The sequence below is a fragment of the Apodemus sylvaticus genome, chromosome 18 (assembly GCF_947179515.1).
Source record: "Apodemus sylvaticus chromosome 18, mApoSyl1.1, whole genome shotgun sequence".
Lineage (NCBI taxonomy): Eukaryota > Metazoa > Chordata > Mammalia > Rodentia > Muridae > Apodemus > Apodemus sylvaticus.
The window spans coordinates 60,756,107-60,778,193 of record NC_067489.1 but is presented as its reverse complement, the minus strand read 5'-3'; the positions used below and the strand labels follow the sequence as shown (position 1 = coordinate 60,778,193).

Genomic DNA, 22,087 nt, shown 5'->3' with positions numbered 1-22,087 from the left:
TGTGAATTAAATATTATGCTGAATATCATCTTCAGTACATTTCTTAGGGCTGACATTCAGATATCCTCAGAGGAACACTCAAAATATTCAAGTGTAGATCAGAAAATACATCTTAGAAAAATCAGGTTCCTCTGGGAGATAGTAATCTACTTATAATGTTATTCACCCTTTTATCCACTCATAAGTCAGAAATAAGACAAAGTTGCTGAAACTGCCAAGCCATACCAGTACAGTTCCATTCCATCAATAATATAAGACAAATGCAAAACAATGGTTATATTCCATTAATTCCCTATAAATCCTGGATAAGCACTTACCAAAAACAAATTGAATGGTCTCTGACCCAGGCCATATATAGGATCACCATTATCCTACTTCCTATTCTATGAGGCATAATTTTTCTAAGTTTACTCATGTGTACTTTTAATGAGGAGTTTCATATTTTTAGATAATATTTTAGAGAATGTACTCTATAAAATATAAATTAAATAAATATTTAGTAAGAAGAAACTGAGTGGGTATTTCATAAATCATTCAGAAAGTCATGATTTTGCCATTCTGCTAGTGGACACAGCTCTGTTGGGCTCAACTTAATAATTCTTGGTTGGGACCTTGGGTAGCAGTACTTAATTGCCACAGATCAATAGTAATCATGATGGGACAGTGTCATCCATTGTACAACATTTAAATTGCTGATATTTCACTATGGTAATTTAATCAGTGTGAAACACATCAAAATTAGATACTCTAGTCTGAAGATAGTAACTCTGAGACCATTGAAGTGTGAATTTAAAATCAAAGGCCCATAGGTTTCTTTTTGCTTCTAATCTTTTTTTCATAACATGTGTATTTCTTTATCTTTATGTGTGTGTGATGTCCATATAAGTGGATGTAACATGTGTGTTATTTACAGGGATGCAAATAGAGGATATTGGTTACCTTAACATTAGAGTTCAAAATATTAGACTTGGGTGCTGGGAGCTAAAATCTGGTCCTATGGAAGAGGAGCAAGCACTTTTAACTGTTGAGTCATCTCCTCCTTTCTCCATTCTTATTTCTTATACTGCACCATCTTTTGCCATTAAATATCATTATATTCTAGTACTTGTGGGTAAAAACTAAAGACATTTGGATACTTGCTAGGTAATCTATGCTGTAAATGTGTTTTCCATGACTTTAGGTTTCAATTCTATGGTGTAAAAGACATTCTTCGTGTATGTTTGTATGTGATTCCTGAGGAGCTGGGAACTCACTACTAACACTTTGTCTTAGAAGCCAAATTAAAGATAAATGAAGGCTTTTATTCACAGTAGATAGAGTGTTAGTGAATGAAGTAGAAAGAACAAGGACAAAAACAAAGCAAGACAAAAAGAAACCTTCCACATGTCCCTGCAACTACAGGAGAGATAAATGTGAAAAACCAAATCAGGACCATTGATTGACCAAGACAACAGGGCAAAATAAGGCATTGTTCCTTCCTCACATGTTCCCTTAGCACCCGGATATGGTTGCTACAATGATGGTAGACAACAATAGCTGATACAATACCAAATGCAAACACTCAGAGGCCATAATCCCAAGAGCAGAAGATGAAGCAAGGACAGAAGAGGAAACAGAAGCTTCTGAAATCCAGAAATACATTACATTAATCATGAGGCACTGTTCATGTTCCAGTTAGGATTGAAAAAGTCAATGTCCTGAACCTAAAGGAAAAAATGAATAATAAAAGGGACCTTTTGATGAAAAGATATATATATATATTTCTCTGTTTATGAACTATTACAATTAAATATATACCTAAGGTAACATCTGAAAGTTATAAGTAAATTTATATACATCTTTCTTTATGTTCTTGGTCATTGATTCTGTATGTCTCTTACAGACATAAAACAGACAATTATATTTTATATGTACAAAAGTTATGAAAATGACATATTTATAGTTCATGTTCACAGTAAATCTCATATTTTCTTAGGTATAAAATAATCAGTTTATAATCAGTTGAAATGTCATCATTCCCTGACATTCCATTCCTCAAGATGATGGCTAATAGTGAGCCTGAGTTCAAAGTGTTTGAGATTACAGACTTTACCAGAGCCCTAGAGTGGGAAAGGTTTATTTCAAAACTTGAACAAGTCTTAAATAACTGGAAAACCACTGGGTACTCTATAGAAAAAACACTGGAAAAGGCTTCCGGTTTCCATCTGTGCCCAGAGCTAATCCTGTGCCACAGCACTCCTTACACAATACCACCAGGAGAGAGCAGGTCTCCCAGGAGTGCTGACAAGCCTGTGAGCACAGGTAAAATCATCACTTCTACCCATAGGGATGTTTCCAGAGCCCTCAGGTTACAGGACCAAAGACAGCCTTGGACAGGGTTCTTCTGGTTTCCATCTACACCCTGGAGTTGACCCTGTGCCACAGCTCTCCATTCCAAAATTCCTCTGGGAGAGGACAGGTCTCCAATGAGTTCTGACACACAGGCTTGCAGGAAGGACAAGACAAAGAGAGCAAGGCCAGCTAACACCAGACATAACCAGATGGTGAGAAGCAAGGGCAAGAACATAAGCAACAGAAATCAAGGCTACTTGGCATCATTAGAACCCTGTTGTCTACCACAGTGAGCCCTGAATAACCCAACACACCAGAAAAATAAGACTCTGATTTAAAATCACATCTAATGAGGATGAAAGAGAACTTAAAGAAGGACATGAATAACACCCTTAAGAAATACAGGAGAACACAGGTAAACAGATAGAAGCCCTTAAATAGGAAACATAAAAATCCCTTAAAGAATTATAGGAAAACAACCAAACAGGTGAAGGAATTGAATGAAACCATTCAGGATCTAAAACTAGAAATAGAAACAATAAGGGAGTCAGAAACAGAGGCAATCCTGAAGATAGAAAACCTAGGAAAGAGATTAGGAGACATAGATGCAAGCAAGCATTGCCAACAGAATGTAAGAAATAGAAGAGAGACCCTCAGATACAGAAGATACCATAGAAAACAATGACACAACAGTCAAAGAAAATGCAAAATGCAAAAAGTTCCTAATCCAAAACACCCAGGAAATACAGGACACAATGAGAAGACCAAACCTAAGGATAATAGGTTCAAAAGAGAGTGAAGATTCCCAATTTAAAGGGTCAGTAAACATCTTCAACAAAATTATAGAAGGAAACATCCTTAACCTAAAGAAAGAGATGCCCATAAACATACAAGAGGCATAGATTGGACTAGAAAAGAATAATCGTCAAAACACCAAATGCATAAAACAAAACAAAACAAGAATATTAAAAGCAGTAAGGGAAAGAGGTGAAGTAACATATAAAGGCAGACCTATCAGAATTACCCCAGACTTCTCACCAGGGACAAGGAAAGCTAGCAGGTCCTTGGCAGATGTTATACAGACTCTAAGAGAACACAAATGCCAGCCGAGCTTACTATGCCCAGCAAAACTCTCAATTAACATAGATAGAGAAACCAGGATATTCCATGAAACAAAGAAGTACTTACACACTATTTTTCCATAAATCAAGCCTTACAAAGGATAACATGAAAAACACCAACCAAAGGAGGAAAACTACACCCTAGAAACTTCAAGAAATTAATCTTCTTTCAACACACACAAAAGAAGATAGCTGCACAAACATAAAAATAACATCAAAAATAACAGGAAGTAACAATCACTATTCCTTAATATCTCTGAACATCAATGGACTCAATATCCCAATAAAAAGAAAAAGACTAACAGACTAGATACATAAACAGGACCCATCATTTTGCTGCACACAGGAAATGCACCTCACTGTCAAAAACAAACATTACCTCAGAGTAAGGGGCTGGAAAACAAGTTTCGCAAGCAAATGGTCCCAAGAAACAAGCTGGAATAGTCATTATAATATTAATTTAACACAATTTTCAACCAAAAGTTGTTAAAAAGAATGAGGAACGACACTTCATACTCATCAAAGAAAAAAATCTACCAAAAAGAACTTTCAATTCTGAACATCTATGCTCTAAATGCAAGGGAACCCACATTCATAAAAGAAACTCTACTAAAGCTCAAAAGCACACATTGTACCTCAGACAATAACAGTGGAAGACGTCAACACTCCACTCTCATTAATGGACAGATCTTGGAAACACAAACTCAATGGAGATACATCAAAACTAACAGAAATTATGGACCAAATGGATTTAACAGATATCTATAGAACATTCATGCTAAAATGAAAGAATACACTTTTTTTTTTACAGCACCTCATGGTATCTTCTCTAAAATTGACCATACAATCAGTCACAAAATAGACTTCAACAGATACAAGAATATTGAAATAACCATGCATCCTATATGATCACCATGTACTAAGGCTGGTCTTCAAAACAAAACAAAACAAAAACAACAGAAAGCCTGCATACATATGGAAGCTGAACAGTGCACTACTCAATGATAACTTGATAACTTTGTTAAGGAAAAAAATTAAAGACTTAGAATTTAATGAAAATAAAGGCACAACATGGCCAAATTTATGGGACACACAATGAAAGCAGTGCTAAGAGGAACACTCAGCTGAGGGCCTCCAAAAAGAATCTTGAGGGAGCATACACTACCAGATTAACAGCACACTTGAAATCTCTAGAACAAAAAGAAGCCAATACAGACAAGAGGAGTAGACAGCAGGAAATCATCAAGCTCAAGGGGGTGAAATCAATCAATTAGAAACAAAAAGAACGTTACAAAGACTCAACCATACTAGGAGCTGGTTCTTTGAGTTAATCAACAAAATAGATAAACCCTTAGCTGGACTAACCTGAGGGAACAAAAATAGTATCCAAATTAACAAAATCAGAAAATGGAACTAAAACAAAAGAAACTGAGGAAATTCAAAAAATATCAGATCCTATTACAAAAGTCTATACTCAATAAAACTGGAAAATCTGGATTAAATAGACAATTTTCTAGATACCAAATATCAAAGTTAAATCATGAGATAAACCATCTAAACAATCCCATAACCCTTAAAGAAATACAAGCAGTCATTAAAACTATGCCCCCCTCAAAAAAAAAAAAAAGAAAAAAGTCCAGGACCAGATTCAGTGCAGAATTCCATCAGACCTTCAAAGATGACCTATACCAATCTTTTTCAAACTATTCCACAAAATAGAAACAGAAGTAACACTACCCAGTTCATTCTATAAAGCTGAAGTTAAGCTGAGTATCCTTCCTTGAAGATGGGATGGTTTCTGTCTAATCAGGAACTTTTTAAAATTTCCTTTCATAGAGGAATTCATAAGAGATTTTTTCTACTTCTATCATATTTAATGTTCCAAATAGATTTTAAAAATTGTTTGAGTTCATATTACTTTTAGTTTCAGAAGATATCATGCATTTAAGGCAGTTAACTATTATAAATTATTTTGATGAGTTAAAAATGTCAATACTGAGTTGTATAGTTTACAATAAATTTTATTAGTTTAATAAAAAGAAAAAAGAAAAATAAAAAAGAAACATCATCATTCTTTTAATAAAGTGGCTATATCTGTCAAATATTACATCTTGTGACTAATTGACATTAAATGATGTATTTAAATGAAGGGAAAGCTGAAAGAACTATAAAATACATGATTTTTATTTTGAAGTTATTCATTGAAGAATTTGTTTATACCCTCTAGACTAAAATCAAAATCCAGGATAATAAAACTATAACTTATTTGTAATTCTTTATTTAAGATATTTAAATTTAAATGTTGGGAACAATTTATGTTTTTCAAACATGGAGTACATCTGGAAAATAATGGTAAAAATTTCCTCTACTTTATAAAACTATATTATTTGCTTGGATGTAGTTCACGCAAATTTAAAAGGTTCATTCTGCAATTAATAAACTGAAAACTTACAGTGATATCAATTTGACCTCAGAGAGAGGATGAGAAAGATTGAAGAACTATTTTATAGAATGTAGTTTCTTTCTCACCACTTCTATAACAGAGATGACATTAAAAAGAATTTCCTGCATTGCACAGTAGCCCTGAGACATGCTTCTACTATAAATGACAGGTGGAAGATTGAAAATGATACTGAACTGAGTTTTACATTTCCCGTGTCTCTTGGCCTTTGGCACTGTGGAGAAATGACATTCAAAATTTTCTGTACTGCTTTTCCACAGTAGTTGGCAAAATCTTGTTTTTACTTTGCCCTGACAATCTGTCAGAGCAGAATTAGTTTAAAATCCTCTTACCTCTCTTTTGATGCACAATTGAACACAAATTATCTTTATCCCCTGATGCTAGAACTTTATGAAAAGTTCTCTTTTGACATATTATTATAAATAATATAATGAAAATGCAAGTGACACAAAACAATTAGTTTTTATTATCTGGACTCTATATTATAATGTGTTACTCTCCTAATTTAATATATATTGATATTCTATCACAGTTATGAGATGACATGATATATTGATATCCTAAAAACATATTTCCTCATTTGAAATTATGTCTGAATTTGGGAAATATTACTGAACAGAGATCTTGTTTAAGGGTTGATGCAATTTAGGTGAAAACTCTAACCGAGAGGACATTTCAAAAGCTATTAATGGTCTATAAGTAGAATTTGAGATATTGAATATTGGGTTGATGTTATGCTTGAAGTGATTATCAGTCAAAAGTCTTCAATTCAATTGTAGAAATACATTCACTTGGGCACAAAGTGAGGAAGGAACAGATATCAAAATTTCAGTTGAAAGAAAACTATAATTAGCTTTAGATGTTGTGGAGATAATTGATATACTCAGTGTGCCAAAAGTTATTTAGAGAGTGTTGAAGAAATTGAATGGAAAGATAGAAAAAATGATATAAAAGTAACCAACCATAAAAGCTAATCTATTCTAGTGTGAGACAAAAAAAAATGTTTAAAGCACAGGGTCACTACTAGAAAACATCTCAGCCCCTTGGACAAGTTCATCACTGTGCATATGTCTGAATACCGGGTTTTCACTGCCCATTTTTAAAATTGATTACTTTTCTTTAGAACCATATTGGCGATTCAGTGTTTTAATTGATGGCCAATTTCATCACAATTTTTATTTAAAATGTTTACTGGAATTATGACTTCACTGACTGACATGTAAATAAGTGATATCACTGAGGTTTAGATGATAGGATAACATGTTCATTATAAGACTGAAACACTGGTTAATATCTATAATAAGTGTTGTGTCTTACATTTTGACTATCCCTTAAAGATTCGTGAATTGAATACTAAGTCTTCCAAGTCTTACATGCCTAGGTGGTGAAACTTTCACATTAAATATCTGAAATCTAGTGAAAGAAATTAGGTCTTTGGGGATACATTCTTGAAAATGATTTGGGAATCTCTCTCACCCTTTTTCTCAGCATTTTGGCTACTCTAAGATGAACACTCTTTTAGCTTTCCCAGATTTCTATTCAGTAATATGAAACCAAAAATTATGAACTAAGTGTACAGAGCCATGGTCCAAATTAACCTTTGTTAATTATAAATGGTAAAGTTTTGGCATTTTGTTGTAATACAGAAATCTAGTATACCATGTTCAAACAATAGTTTGTATTAAGGAAATTTAATATGAAATCATATTTTTCCTATCTTTATAGCCGGTATTCATAACATTTCAGGAAAAGATCAGTAACAAAGATTTCCCTGCCATGGGGCATCCATGATAATTCTCAAATTAAAACTATTGGACAGCTTTAATTAACTCAAATGTTACTTTTGGTGCTCTGTAGACATTTTAGGAAGTATAATAGCAACTACACACATTCACACACACATACACGTACAACACATACACACACACACACATGTATGCACATATACACACAACTACGAAAATTGTAATAAGTAATCTAAGAAAAGACAAAGTATATATGATCCTAAATATCAAGTTACTGAAGTCTTTTATTTATGAAATTCATATACATACATACAAACACTACATATTGAGTAAACATCTCACTTATCAAAACAATATTCAATCTATTTTATGAAGGGTCAAATATTTAAGGACCAATTCCTAGGTCTATAAATTATCAGACTAAATTTACACATTTTATACCTACTCAATTTTAGAAACAGTTACATTAGTGACTTTTTATTTGGTAAGCAAACAATAAGTAAACAGTTCTGTAAGTTTCTATTTTGATAGCAGGCAAGAAAGTCATGAAGAAAGTTTCTCTGTATTACTGAGGAGAATAAGCTCCTCATAGGTATAAAAGCAAACTCTTTCATGTTCCATTCATTACTATTTATTACAAAATATCCTGGGAGCGTAGATGAACATAGAACCATAAACTTTCTGACACTTACCTCTTTTAACATTTCTGCTGGTGCTCATGGACTTATCGGAGGGACACGGGCAACGTCCTTCACACTTGACAGAGATCTGTTTTTCTAAGACACATGCCTGATAGTCTAATTTGCACTGTGTAAATAAAAAAGAAACAAAATATTAACTCAAATACATGTAGATTTAATTATATCAATAGAAGATCAAAGTATGCATAGGCATATTATGTGTACAAGTAATTTCCACATGATTTCATTTATATTGATAGTGCTAGGGGACATCCTACACACTCTGTATATTTAATTGCTGTATGGATAAAGCAGTACTGTAGTTACTTAGGGGGTCATATTGGTGATCAGTGACAGAGAATTACAACAGACAAGAAATTGTCAGATGATTTCTTTTCTTTATTCTTCTCTCCTTTCTGTTCTTTTTTTCTTCCCTGCTCCCTTTTATCTTTTCTTATCTTTAATTTTTTCTCTTTCTTTTTTCTCACTCTTTTCTAGATAGGCTTTCTCTGTGTAGACCTGAAAATGTGGAACTGGCTTTGTGGACTAGGCTGGGACCAAACTCAGAGACCAGGCTGTTTCTGGCTCTTTAGGCTGTGATTAAAGGCCTAAGTCACTACTGCTGGCCAGACCGTTTCTATAAATTGGTCACAGAAATTAAAGTTACAAAAGAACAAAAGAATGATACAGAAATCAACAGTGTATCTCCCAAGCTGTCTTTTGGATACATTCCCATTTTGTTTCAGTTATTTGAGCACGTATGAATCATCACTCTTCTTTGATTCTGTTTGGGGCACAATTTGATGTTGTCTTTAGTCATTGACTTGCAATGACTAAAGTGGGTATATCAAAACACACTAAGAAAATCATTGAAAAATATGCCTGTGTAAGTTGACAAAAATAATAGTTTTATGAATACTTTTTATTTTCCACAAAGATAACACTTCAAACCACACACAGGAAGAGACCAAATGCTCATGTTTAGATACAAAATTAATATTACATGTATCTTGTACCCATATTTACAACATGATACACAATATACATGCTTACATTTATATAGGTACATATATTGTGAATACATGCACAAAGACATATACACATACACATATACATATACATATATAAAACGATATACAAAGTTTTTAAGTGGAGTTTCTCTACTTCTCCAATGTTAACCAATATGAGATCCTTACAAAACTTCTAACATAAGACTGAGATTCAGTAATTGTTTATCCTCTCTAAACTCTTCAGTGGGTGTACATGTACTTCTGCCTACTGCCAATGGTCTAGATTCAAGAACGAAAGGCTCACGCATGCCTGGTTCATTTTAATATTCCTGAAGCAGCTCAATGGCTGTGCACTTTGGAACCTCCCATGGGTAGATAACACTCTCTCCCCTCTGATATTCCTGAATTATTTCTTACTAAAATCCATATTTCATCTCTGATGTAACCCAGTCAGGGTAGTGGCCCCTGGAACTACTCTTCTCCAATTCTCACAGGGCTGGTTCCCAGTGTTCCTCAGCTCTGATTCTTGCATCCTATTCCTTTCCTGGCATGGCAAGAGTGTAACTCTTCCTCTTGTGTGCTCCCTTGCCTGGGAAGTCTAATGTCCAACCTTTGTCTCCCTGCCCCGCCACTGGTGCAAAAGTCAACTAATGGAACTGATCCTGAACATCTTACAGGCAGTTATGCCAGTTCCCATGTATAAGTTTGGGAGTTGAATTAACACAAAAAGCATTTGAACCAATCCACAAGAGTTCTTGTTAAGCAAGAGATCAATTCAATTGCCTTAGTTAATGTGTGTGTGTGTGTGTGTGTGTGTGAGAGAGAGAGAGAGAGAGAGAGAGAGAGAGAGAGAGAGAGAGAGAGAGAGAATAACAGGCTTCTCTTCAGATAATTTTTTATGACATAGGCTTAGAACTTAGTAACACAGCAACAGTACACTTGCAATTTCATCGTTCAAGTTCCAAAGTAGAGTCAAGGTACAAAAACTATTGAGAATTATATATCTCTGAATATCAGTCCCTCAACATTGCATGTAATGCTATTTTCCAAAACTTTCTCATGAGAAGCCCAAAATGAAATGACCAAGATAATAATATTTGTCCCCAAAATTTCAAAACTCTTTTCTTTTACACAATCCATGAGTTAGTAAAAGAAAAGGCATTTTTTCACAGTAGTTAACAGAAAACAACTGGAACCAAAATAATATTATTAAAATATTATGACACAAGTGATTTTATACTTTAGTGTACTTTTGTGTTGACTTGTCTTGATTTTCTCTAGAAAAGAGATACAATATAAAATGTTAAGCCCTGGTGTCCTAAAATCCTTCTTTAAATAGTATTTTATAGGTGTATATTTGTCACAATAAAAATTTCTACTCCATTTTTTAAGAGCTTATGATTACCTTTCTATAGAGAACTATGTATTCTAATTCTGTTTTAACATGATTTCATTAGAAGTTGCCCCCATAATTTACATATAGCAAATTACATTAAAATTAAATGGAGTAGACATTCTGGCTCCAATGTGAAATGCACCAGCAAATAATTTAATTCAGCTGACATCAGGAAGTAATAAACACATTCCGTGACTAATCATATCACTCACATTCTCGCAACACCTCATTTTTCTTATTGAAAAACTCTTGAGGGGACAAACAGAATCCTAGACTGTTTCTCCAACAAATGACTAGAAACTGTGGATAGTTTTGCAGAAGTTTGCAACTGAGAAATGGCTCCTTCATTAGAATAGAGCTTTCAAAATTAATTAAACATTTTAATAATTGTAGAAAAGATTTTGTCATGAAAAAAATCACAATAAATTTTAAATGCTATAAAATTTGAACATCTAATCTAAAATATAAATAATAATTTAATTACAAATGCTTTAATGAGAACCAAATTAGTTAATTTAATATTTTATTGTAATTTCTTTCAACTTATTCCTGTATTATGCCTTGGAATTAGTGATATGAACGTTCGAATTCATTACACAATTTACAAAATGTGCAACAGTCAGAAGCCATGTAGGAAAGGCAAATACTAACAAGTGATGTTCTGGAGATGACTCATCATTTTGCCTGGATTTGGTGGTTGAATATTCTAATTTCTAATTGGAACAGATTTACAATCAGGAGAATCATTCCTTCTGGACTGGATGTGGAACCATTATCTGATAACTGGGGTATTAAACTAGGAAGGAATAATTTATTGTAGGTGCAAGGACAGAAGATAAAATATTGACTAGGTTTTTCTATATAAAATGTCAATACAAATCAGAAACAAGGGAGATGTTTGCCTATTGACAAAACCAGGCTAACTTAATGACATAAGAATTGTTTTAAACTTTTAATGAACCTATGGTACTAGTGACAGATAATGAATGTTTAATTAAATAACCAGTTTTTATGGAAACAAATGTATGCATTTCTTTTGTAAATTCTTATTTATATTATTATTTGAATTTATGCTTTACCATTATGACTTTTGAAAAAAAGATGCTTAGAATACCATGTAATCATATATCCTGAAAAGGACAAGAAGAAGGAACTATGAGAATAAGAGGATAAGCAGAGCAGAGTGGAAGGGCAGGCTCTTTGCTTACTATGACACTACATTTTACATAGGAGCTTTTTCTTTAGGCCCTTTTTACTAACAGAAATAAAAATAGGAACCTTTGCTTTCTCTGTGCAATAAAGGTTGGAGCTTATTTTTCAGATAAAATGAGTGAGTTCTTTTGGCACTGGCACTTGCTTTAAGCAACACGCTCATGGGGGCTTTCGTTCCATCGACCAAATATATGTAATTAGAGGTGTGTGTATGTAAGTATGCATGAGTACTGTAAACTTGATAAGACAGGTGGTGGGGACTGAAGCGAGGCTTCCGGGAAAGAGAAAAAGAAAATCTAACAATAAAACCTTTACCTAATTCCCTGCTGCTATACAGCAAGAGTTACTTGTTAATTACCAGAAACCAGCAGCATTTAAGCCTTTGAATAGCTAAGAGTTTAAGACAAGTAAATATTACAGAAAGTGAGCTACTTTTGCCCCAGCAATCACAACTGCGGCCACCACTACTGCCAATGCCCCCATCTCTGCCTTCTAGACTTGAGCTAGACTGACTATGCACAAAGCTATCAAAACTCTCTTTTCTTTCTCTTCTAACTTCTGGGATAAGCTGTACCACACTTGGCATTTTGTCTTTGCTTCTGTAGGTCAGGTTCAAATCCTTCACTCGCCAGGCCATCACTGTACTGACTATGGTGTCTCCCCAGGCCAGCAGTATTTTGTTTTGTTTTGTTTTGTTTTGTTTTGTTTTGTTTTGTTTTGAATATAAGGGACATGTGATTGTAGTGAATAATGGATTAGCAGCACAATGAAAAGATTGTTTGTTTAATGACATTTATTATACCCCATCTAAGTCTCAAAGTATATTGTGGAAAGAGGAATGGGCAGATTGTGAGAGGCAGACAGAAGAAGAAAAATGCAAAGTCCCATCTACAGGGTGTAAAGCAGTCTTTAAATGTAGATGACGTTTCCTGAAAAGGTCTCCAAAAAGCTAGGGCAGGATACTGGAGGGGCTCATTGGACTCTGTGCTTCCTTATTAATATATTTGCTACTGATATAATTTTCTATGGTGTGGGCCCTTTCTTCTAGTTTCAAACAGATGATCACTAGAACATCCTGAGTTCAAGTTCAGTATGTCACAAAATAAAACAGGGAATGGTATTAATAATATTGCAAGGCATAAAAGTGTGTAGGAATGAAAGTAATCAGAATGATTGTATACATGTATGAGGCTGTTAAATTTAATTCATAAAAAGCTTATTATGAATGTGAATTTTAGAGTTTCTAGAGAAAGTTACTCATTTTTATGCTGATTGGTAGTATAAAATAATTTCTAAGAAATTATTTATGAAATTTTATTTAAATGTTAATATAAACATCATGTTAGCAATTTTTTAACCATAATCACCATTATATCAACACATGTTCTCTTCAAATTTTATATAATTGGATTAAATGGTATCTTTACAGAATATTTTTTCACAAATGAAACAGTTTTACCTTAATATGATCCACGTGGATGACATTTCCTTAACAAATTTCTGGAAATGCAGTCTAACTAAAGGATATTAGAATATTAAAATAAATCCCTCTTTCAAATGTTTTCATCTTTGTCCACAGGCTTCATATCTAATTTACTATTTCAATTTTCCTAATTAGTAGAAAGCTGAAATGTATATCAAGGTATAAGTGAACCAAAATATCATACAAAGGGCATGCTCATTAGTCCATAATTATCCATATTCAAATAATGTAGAGAAAGGTATGATTGATTTATTTCTGATTAGAAACCTGATGCTGAATGTTGAAATATAGTCCAGTAATTGATGTGTATAAGGAAATCTTTGAGTGTATGTGAGAAAACTCAAAAAAATAATCCAAAAGCCAAACAAGGAAAAGAAAAGCAAAATATAGGACATGAACCTTGTGATCTCAGTTTCTTTGAAACATAACATTGTTCTTGGAATGTGGCTTTATGGGCCCCCCAGGTGTAGTGTGGATAGAAGTGAGTTTACTTCAGTTGTTCTTATTCATTTAGCTCTATGGACAAACATTTCCTTGCCAGGTGTGCTAGTCGTTGTGATTGAATACTTTAGCCAGGTGACTTCCTCACACTCAGAGTTATTTGATGCTTTGAAAATTTGACGATTGCATGAGACTTTAGTCTACCTTATTATAGTTATGCTCTCCCAGATTTGCTGCCAAATAGAGTGTAAATACATGGAATAATGAAGTTATAAAAAAATGAGAAAAAGATAGGCCAGGGAAGGTTTCTGATACTAGGCCCCCAACAGTTATCAAATAATCATTCAGTCTTTTATTTCATTATGAGATCGAAGAATTATAAATTCTAATTCTCTTATTGGCCATATCTGCAGTATGCAACATATCTAACTCCATGATGCAGATACACCTGTTCAAGACGATGTCAACAGAGGCACAACAGATGGCTTAGGGTGGTTGTTCTTAATGGGAATACTTTCTTTCCTATTGTCTAGAAACAGATGGAGATATTTTTGGCGAAGGGGTTGGTGAACTGCTTTTGGCATCCGCTGCGTATTGACATGAAACCATGCTAATCATATTTAGGATGAATAACTGAACATCTGTCTCCTCCCACCCTAGCACACAAACACCCATGTGATCCCACAAGCAAATATGTTTTGAGTTTATACACCAACATGATCAAGACTGCAAACCCTTAGAGGGCATCAGTATATCAAAAGATAATGAAAGGATAAATTAAACTCTCTAGATCCTATCTTGAGTATTCACTAAAGTGGCTTTCATCAAATAAAAATATAGTTACAAATACATTAACTACTCATAGAAAACAGATAATTCAAGTTAGTTGAAACAGTAAAATCTACAATAGACATTGGCCTTTTTTGACTGAGTCAATACTGTTCATCATGCTGGATCAGGCAGTATCTGCAATAATATGTGGTTATTGAGATAAATAAGAATTGTATAATTTGCAATCATTTAAAAAGCATAGTTGAATAACTTATGCAACTGATCCAAAAATGTTTTTTTTTCTCTTTGTTTGTTTTTATTTTCTTTCTTCTTTATCCATCATAGCAAAGAATTGGAATCCCAGAAGTTGTTAATGAACAGATGAATTGTTAAAGTAAATTTAGTGTGCATGTAGGAATACTATTTGTTTTTTAAAAATCTACGTTAAAATTTCCAGGAAAATTAAAATGGGTATTAAGTGAGTTCATACAATCTCAGAAATAAAACGATTAGTTTCTTTTTCACCTGTGTAATCTAGCCAATGGTCAAATGTATTCAAACAAATGTCCATCTAAGTACACAAAGAAAAGAGATCAAGGAAGGCTAAAAACTAAGGACACGAAGAAAGACAGAGTACACGGAATGAGCATGAACCAGGAAAGGGGACCTAAAGCCATGTATTTTATTTATTTTTTATTTTTTTTTATCTTTTTTTTTTTTCGAGACAGGGTTTCTCTGTATAGCCCTGGCTGTCCTGGAACTTACTCTGTAGACCAGGCTGGCCTCGAATTCAGAAATCCACCTGCCTCTGCCTCCCAAGTGCTGGGATTACAGGCATGCGCCACCACCGCCCAGCATGCCATGTATTTTAATTCCTGCAGGATTTTCATTATTCTGGTATGAAGTGGTTTTATCATTGATAAAATTATCAGTAAACAAGAACAATTTCAATAACTTTTTTTCTTACTGAAGCAATAGCATTTTGTTATCCTACAAGAACAACCTGAAAAATAAGAAAGAACAGGAATCACTTTTCTGTTTCAATATTTCTTAGACTACTTCCCTAGTAAACCCAGCCACAACACTAGGGACACAATGAGAGCACACATGCGCGGGGTTGCTGACTCTCAGCTGGAAGTAAGCCTTCCATAGAAAACCACCACTACTTGTTCCTCTGATCTGAACCTTGGAGTTTCCCGTGGAAAGACAAAGGGAAAAGACACTAAATCTATTCATCCAGCTGGGATATACAATTAAGACAGAAATATCACAGCTGTGATATCACAAGTCAGAAGTGAAATATAGAATCAAGAATATTACAATCATTTTTTTTATAGTGGACACTGCATTATCATTCTCTATATGTGACACCCTGTTGAAAGAAGAACATACATTATTTTAGGAAACTTTTTCTGTTCTCGCCAAAAACTTTATTTAGGAGAACCTATTTTTACATTTCAAGAGTTTATTGTGTGCCCTACTTTACAAAGCAGATGGCCCACATCAAAGTGGTTGTATGTCATCAAATCCATGGAGGTATAGCAGGTTTAGGGAGTACAAATTTGGTCCAAACTGGGACATCAATCTTTTGCTATCACTCAATACCAGTACTCTTTCAGCTTTGGCTTTTAGACTCAGTGAAGGTCAATTAACAACAATAAATACAGGCTTATAGAATCCTTCCTAGGGAGAACTTAGTCTCTGACCCTGGAAAAAATCTCTCTGATAACCTCACTTAAAACAGAATTCAGAACATTTGGGTGTTGGAGAGAGTATGATCATGTGTTCTTGCTTAGACATTCTATTTAGTCCTTTATATAAATTTAGCATAAAAGATAATCAAGGAACTTTTCCATGGTTTCTACAACTGAGGTTCCTAGAGTGAAATAAACCTGTTGACAACATTTTTCATATAATCTTTCTATTCTATTTGGATGTATGACTTTGACTCCATTATTGTCTTATTTGAGATTAATATGTCAGGCTTGGGCTGTAGGGACTTTTGAGTTTCAATAATACTGTAACTTTTGTCAGCAAATATTCTCTATAGCAGAATGATCAGAGATGTACATCATAAGCCTTCTATTCCATCTATAATAATCTAATAGAGAATGCATTTGAATAATCTCTTAGAAAGTGTACTCTAAAGTATTTATGATGCTAACACTCTTAGCACATGTCTCTTATAACCAAGTAAGAAAATCTGGGCTTTGGGCACATAACAGAATAAATTAGGTGCTATCTACCTACCTATCTATCTATCTATCTATCTATCTATCTATCTATCTATGATATATTCATATATGTATATGTTTGTGTGTGTGTGTCTGTATGTGTGTGTGTGTGAAATCTGCTACTGTTTAGCAAAGGTAATCCTCCAGCTTTTGACAACAATTTTCATATAATGTTTCTATTCTATTTGGATGGATAACTTTGACACCATCATTGTATTATTTGAGATTAATATGTCATAATTGGGCTGTAGGGGTTTTTGAGAGTAAATGATATAGCAAGACTTACCGTACAGGTAAGTCTTGATAGTGATCTGGAGGATGCTGTGCACATATTTATGTCTACGCTCAGAGTCTTTTGTTACTTCCTTTTTTATTAATATTTTATTAATTGTTAGAGAACTTTAGACAATTTGTCTTGATCATATTCACCTTCTACTCTTTCAATTCCTCCCAGATACATGATCTCCTTGCACCCCCTTTGAGTCTATTCTATCTATCTACCTATCTATCTATCTATCTATCTACCTACCTACATCCCTCTTTCTTCCATTGTTTCTTTGCTTCCTTCCTTCTTTCTCTCTTTCTTTCCTACCATACTTTTTTCCTATCTTCTTTCCTTCCTTCCTTCCTTCCTTTCTCTCTTTAATTTTTTTTATTTTTTACATTCTTTGTTTACATTCCAAATGATTTCCCCTTTCCTGGTTCCAGACTCCCCATAAGTCCCATAAGCCTTCTTTCTTCTGTCATTTTCTCAATCCCCCTCCCACTTCTCTGTCCTGGTACTTCCCTACATTGTTGCATCAAGCCTTTCCAGGACCAGGGGAATCATTTGATATGTTAATTGTGTCTTGGGTATTCAGAGCTTCTAGGCTAATATCCACTTACCAGTGACTGCATTCCATGTGTGTTCTTTTGTGATTGGGTTACCTCACTTAGGATGATATTTTCCAGTTCCAACCATTTGCCTAAGAATTTAATGAATTCAATGTTTTTAATTGCTGAGTAGTATAACATTGTGTAAATATAACGCATTTTCTGTATGCATTCCTCCATTGAGGGACATGTGGGTTCTTTCCAGCTTCTGACTATTATAAATAAGGCTGCAATGAACATAGTAGAGCATGTGTCCTTATTGCATCCAGGGAATCCTCTGGGTCTATGTCCAGGAGTGGTATAACAGGGTCCTCTGGAAGTGTCAGGCCCAGTTTTCTGAGGAACCCCCAGACTGATTTCCAGAGTGGCTATAACAGCTTGCAATCACACCAGCAGTGGAGGAGTGTTCCTCTTTCTCCACATCCTCACCAACACCTACTGTCTCCTGAGATTTTAATCTTAGCCATTCTGACTGGTGTGAGGTGAAATCTCAGGGTTGGTTTGATTTGCATTTCCCTAATGACTAATGATGTTGAACATTTCTTAAGGTTCTATTCAGCCATTCAAAATTCTTCAAGTGAAAGTTCTTTTTTTTAGCTCTGTACCCTATTTTTAATAGGGTTATTTGGCTCTCTGGAGTCTAACTTCTTGAGTTCTTTATATATATTGGATATTAGCCCTCTGTCGGAAGTAGGATTGGTGAAGATCTTTTCCCAACTTGTTGGTCGTCACTTTGTCTGATTGACAGTATCATTTGCCTTATTTAAACGTTTTAATGTTATGAGGTCCCATTTGCCAATTCTTGGTCTTAGAGCATAAGTTACTGGTGCTCTCTTCAGAAAGTATTCCCCTGTGCCCATGTCCTCAAGTGTCTTCTCCAGTTTCTTTTCTATTAGTTTCACTGTGTCTGGTTTTATGTGAAGGTCCTTGATCCACCTGGAGTTGAGCTTAGTACAAGGAGATAAACATGGAACAATTTGCATTCTTCTGCATGCTGACCTCCAGGTGAACCAGCACCATTTGTTGAAAAGGCTATCTTTTTTCTACTGGATGGTTTGAGTTTCTATATCAAAGATCAAATGACCATAGGTGTGTGGGTTCATTTCTCGGTCTTCAATTCTATTCCATTAATCTGCCTGCCTGTCACTGTACCAATACCATGCAGTTTTTAACACTATTGCTCTGTAGTACTGCTTGAGGTCTGGAATACTGATTCCCCCAGAAGGTCTTTTACTGTTGAGAATAGTTTTAGCTGTCCTGGACTTTTTGTTATTCCAGATGAATATAAGAATTGCTCTTTCTAACTCTATAAAGAACTGAGTTGGGATTTTGATGGGGATTGCATTGAATCTGTATATTGCTTTTGGTAAGACAGCCATTTTTACTATATTAATCCTGCCAATCCATGACCATGGAAGAGTTTACCATTTTCTGAGGTCTTCTTCAATTTCCTTCTTCGGAGACCTGAAGTTCTTGTCATACAGATCTTTCACTCTTTTGGTTAGAGTCACACCAAGATACGTTATATTGTTTGTGGCTACTGCGAAGGGTGTCATTTCCCTAATTTCGTTCTCAGCCTGCTTATCCTTTGAGTATAGGAAGGCTACTGATTTGCTTGAGTTGATATTATAACCAGTAACTTTGCTAAAGTTGTTTATCAGCTGTAGGAGTTCTCCGGTGGAGTTTTTGGAGTCACTTAAATATACTATCATATGTGAATAGTTATAGTTTGACTTCTTCCTTTCCAATTTTTATCACTTTGTCCTCCTTATGTTATCTAATTGCTCTAGCTAGAACTTCAAGTACTATATTGAAAAGATATGGAGAGACGGGGGCAGCCTTGTCTAGCCCCTGATTTTAGTGTGATTCTTTCAAGTTTCTCTCCATTTTGTTTAATGTTGGCTACAGGTTTGCTGTATATTACTTTTATTATGTTTATGTATGGTCCTTGAATTCCCGTTCTTTCCAAGACTTTTAGCATGCAAGGATGCTGAATTTTGTCAAAAGCTTTTTCAGCATCTAATGAAATGACTATGTGGTTTTTCTTCTTTGAGTTTGTTTATGTAGTGGATTGCATTGATAGATTTCCATATATTGAACCATCCCTGCATCCCTGGAATGAAGCCTACTTGATCATAGTGAATGATCACTTTGTGTTCTTGGATTTGGTTGGCAAGAATTTTATTGAGTATTTTTGCATAGATATTCATTACGGAAATTGGTCTGAAGTTCTCTTTCTTTGTTGGATCTTTCTGTGGTTTTGGTATCAGCATAATTGTGTCTTCATAGAATGAGTTGAGTAGTGATCGTTCTGTTTCTATTTTGGGGAACAGTTTGAAGAATATTGGTGTTATGTGTTCTTCCAAGGTCTGATAGAATGCTGCACCAAAACTATCTGGTCCTGTGCTTTATTTGGTAGGGAGACTTTCAATGAACTCTTCTCTTTCTTTAGGGGTTACGGGACTCTATGGATGATCTATTTGATCCGGATTCAATTTTGGTATTTTTTTTTGTTGTGTTTTTTTTTAATATTTTTATTTTCTATATTCTTTGTTTACATTCCAAATGATTTCCCCTTTCCCAGATACTCCCTCCCCATATGTCCCATAAACCTTCTTCTCTCCATCCATTCTCCAATCACCTCCCTCCTTTTTTTCTCTGTCCTTATTTTGTATCTGTCTAGGAAATTGTCTATTTCCTCCAGATTTACCAGTTTTGTTGAGTATATGTTTTTGTATTAGGATCTGATGATTTTTTGAATTTCCGCAGTTTCTGTTGTTACATCTCCTTTTTCATTGCTTATTTTCTTAATTTGGATATTGTCTCTGTGCCCTCTGATTAGTCTGGCTAAGGGTTTATCTATCTTGTTGATTTTCTCAAAGAACCAGCTCTGGTTTTGTTGATTCTTTGTATGGTTCTCTTTGTTTCTACTTGATTGATTTCAGCCCTGAGTTTGATGATTTCCTGTCTTCTACTCCTTCTGTGTGAATTAGCTTCTTTTTGTTCCAGGGCTTTCAGTTGTGCCATTAAGCTGCTAGGGTATGCTCTCTCCAGTTTCTTTGTGGAGGCACTCAAAGCTATGAGTTTTCCTCTTAGCACTGCCTTCATTGTGTCCCATAAATTTGGGTATGTTGTACCTTCCTTTTCATTAAATTCTAAAAAGTCTTTGATTTCTTTCTTTATTTCTTCCTTGCTCAAATGTATCATTGAGTATTGTTCAGCTTCCATGTGTATGTGGGCTTTCTTTAGTTTTGTTGCTATTGAAGACCACTCTTACTCCATAGTGATCTGATAGGAGGCATAGGGTTAGCCCAATCTTCTTACATCTGTTGAGGTCTCTCTTGTGAGAAATTATATGTTCAGTTTTGGAGAATGTACCATGAAGTGCTGAGAAAAAGGTATACTCTTTTGCTTTATGATGAAATGCTCTCTCTCTATATATATATATGTATATATATATATATATATATATATATATATATATATATATATATATATATATTCACTGTGTCCCTGGTTAGTTTCTATTTTTCTGATCAGTCCATGGAGGAGAGTGGAGTGTAGAAGTCAGCCACAATTATTGTGTTAGGTGCAATGTGTGCTTTGAGCTTTAATAAACTTTCTTTTACAAATGTGCTTGCCCTTGCATTTGGAGCATAAATGTTCAGATTGAGAGTTTTTCTTGGTGGATTTTTCCTTTAAACAGTAAGGAATTTCCTTCCATGTCTCTTTTAATGATTTTAGGTTGAAAGTCAATTTTATCTGATTTTAGAATTGTTACTCAGGCATGTTTCCTGAGACCATTTGCTTGTAAAATTGTTTTCCAGCCTTTTACTCTGAGGTAGTGTTTGTCTTTGACACTGAGGTGAGTTTCCTGTTTGCAGCAAAATGTAGGGTCCTGTTTACATATCTAGTCTTTTAGTCTATGTCTTTTTATTGGGGAATTGAGTGCATTGATGTTAAGAGAATAGTAATTATAACATTCTATTATTTTTTGATGTTATTTTTATGCTTGAGTGGTTACCTTCTTTTGGGTGTGATGAAAGAAGGTTACTATCTTGCTTTTTTTTTCTAGCTTTTCTTCATAATATTTTGTTTTTTTTTAAATTATTGATATATTTATTTACATTTCAAATGATTTCCCCTTTTCTGGACCCCCACTCCCCAAAAGTCCCATCAGTCCCCTTCCCTTCCCCTGTTTTCCCACCCAACCCTTCCCAATTCCCTGTTCTGATTTTGCTCTATACTGCTTCACTGAGTCTGTTCAGAACAAGGGGCCACTCCTCCGTTCTTCTTGTACCTCATTTGATGTGTGGATTAAGTTTTGGG

General features: G+C 34.5%; 1 protein-coding gene across 5 annotated transcripts in view; it reads right to left on the bottom strand.

Annotated features, from left to right (window-relative positions):
- Window positions 1-22,087, bottom strand: part of Spock3 (SPARC (osteonectin), cwcv and kazal like domains proteoglycan 3) — a 436,085-nt gene that overhangs the window by 128,446 nt on the left and 285,552 nt on the right. For all 5 annotated transcript variants that reach the window (XM_052162253.1, XM_052162254.1, XM_052162255.1 and 2 more), the window contains one exon: window positions 8,351-8,465. In XM_052162253.1, coding sequence (XP_052018213.1) covers window positions 8,351-8,465 — 115 coding nt within the window. The remainder of the gene's footprint in view (window positions 1-8,350; window positions 8,466-22,087) is intronic.